The sequence below is a fragment of the Octopus bimaculoides genome, chromosome 2 (genome assembly GCF_001194135.2).
Source record: "Octopus bimaculoides isolate UCB-OBI-ISO-001 chromosome 2, ASM119413v2, whole genome shotgun sequence".
NCBI lineage: Eukaryota > Metazoa > Mollusca > Cephalopoda > Octopoda > Octopodidae > Octopus > Octopus bimaculoides.
The window spans coordinates 57,721,209-57,722,004 of NC_068982.1; the positions used below are offsets into that span (position 1 = coordinate 57,721,209).

Consider the following 796-nt stretch of genomic DNA (forward strand, 5'->3'; position numbering starts at 1 on the left):
ATAAAGAAGCTTGCTTCACAACCACATGTTTCAAGGTTCAGTTCCACTGCATGGCACTTTGGGCAAATGTCTTCAACTGTAGCCTCAGGCTGATCAATGTCTTGTTAGTGAATTTGGCAACTGAAAACTGAAAGAAACCTGTTGTGTGTGTATATCTACATGTTTGTGTGTCTTTGTGTCTGTGTTTGTCTCCCATCCTCCCTGCCACTTGACAACCACTGCTGGTGGGTTTGTCCCTGTAATTTAGTGGTTCAGCAAAAGAGATTGATAGATTAAGTACCAGGCTTAAAAAAATTAAGTGCTGGAATCAATACATTTAACTAAAAATTCTTCAAGGCTGTGCCCCAGCATGGCCGCAGTTTAATGACTGGAACAAGTAAAAGATAAAAAAATAAATATCCTAGAGTAGAATATAATTGACCTTGTACCTAATCAAATGAACCCACTGCTTTGATAATCATTATTTACTTAGTTTAACTTCTTGTTGCAGAACTACCAAAGTGGAACAAAATAAATGAAGGCCAGAATGACTTTCTCTATGAATTATCCTCCATACAACTTTCACTCAACACTGTGGAATGTAAGAGAAAGGAGAGATTTCTTTCCTGATTGTGGAAGCTTATGTGGTGTACATGTTGACAAAACTGGAAAAGCAACTGTTCAAAAGGAACACAACAGTTGTAAAGGAGAACATCTTTATGCAAAGTTTTCAAGCCTCCCTTTATTCCAGAAGCCTGATGGTAAAGATATTTTACTAATTTAATGGAACTTACTAATTGATATACAAGGGGGGGGG

At 37.4% G+C, this 796-nt stretch overlaps 1 protein-coding gene across 1 annotated transcript in view; it reads left to right on the top strand.

The window, feature by feature from the left end:
* The first annotated feature begins 79 nt into the window (after window positions 1–79).
* Window positions 80–796, top strand: part of LOC106875878 (uncharacterized) — a 12,164-nt gene continuing 11,447 nt past the window's right edge. Inside the window, exon 1 of the mRNA XM_014924178.2 lies at window positions 80–740. Within this exon, the coding sequence (XP_014779664.1) occupies window positions 515–740 (226 nt within the window). The 5' untranslated portion in view covers window positions 80–514. The remainder of the gene's footprint in view (window positions 741–796) is intronic.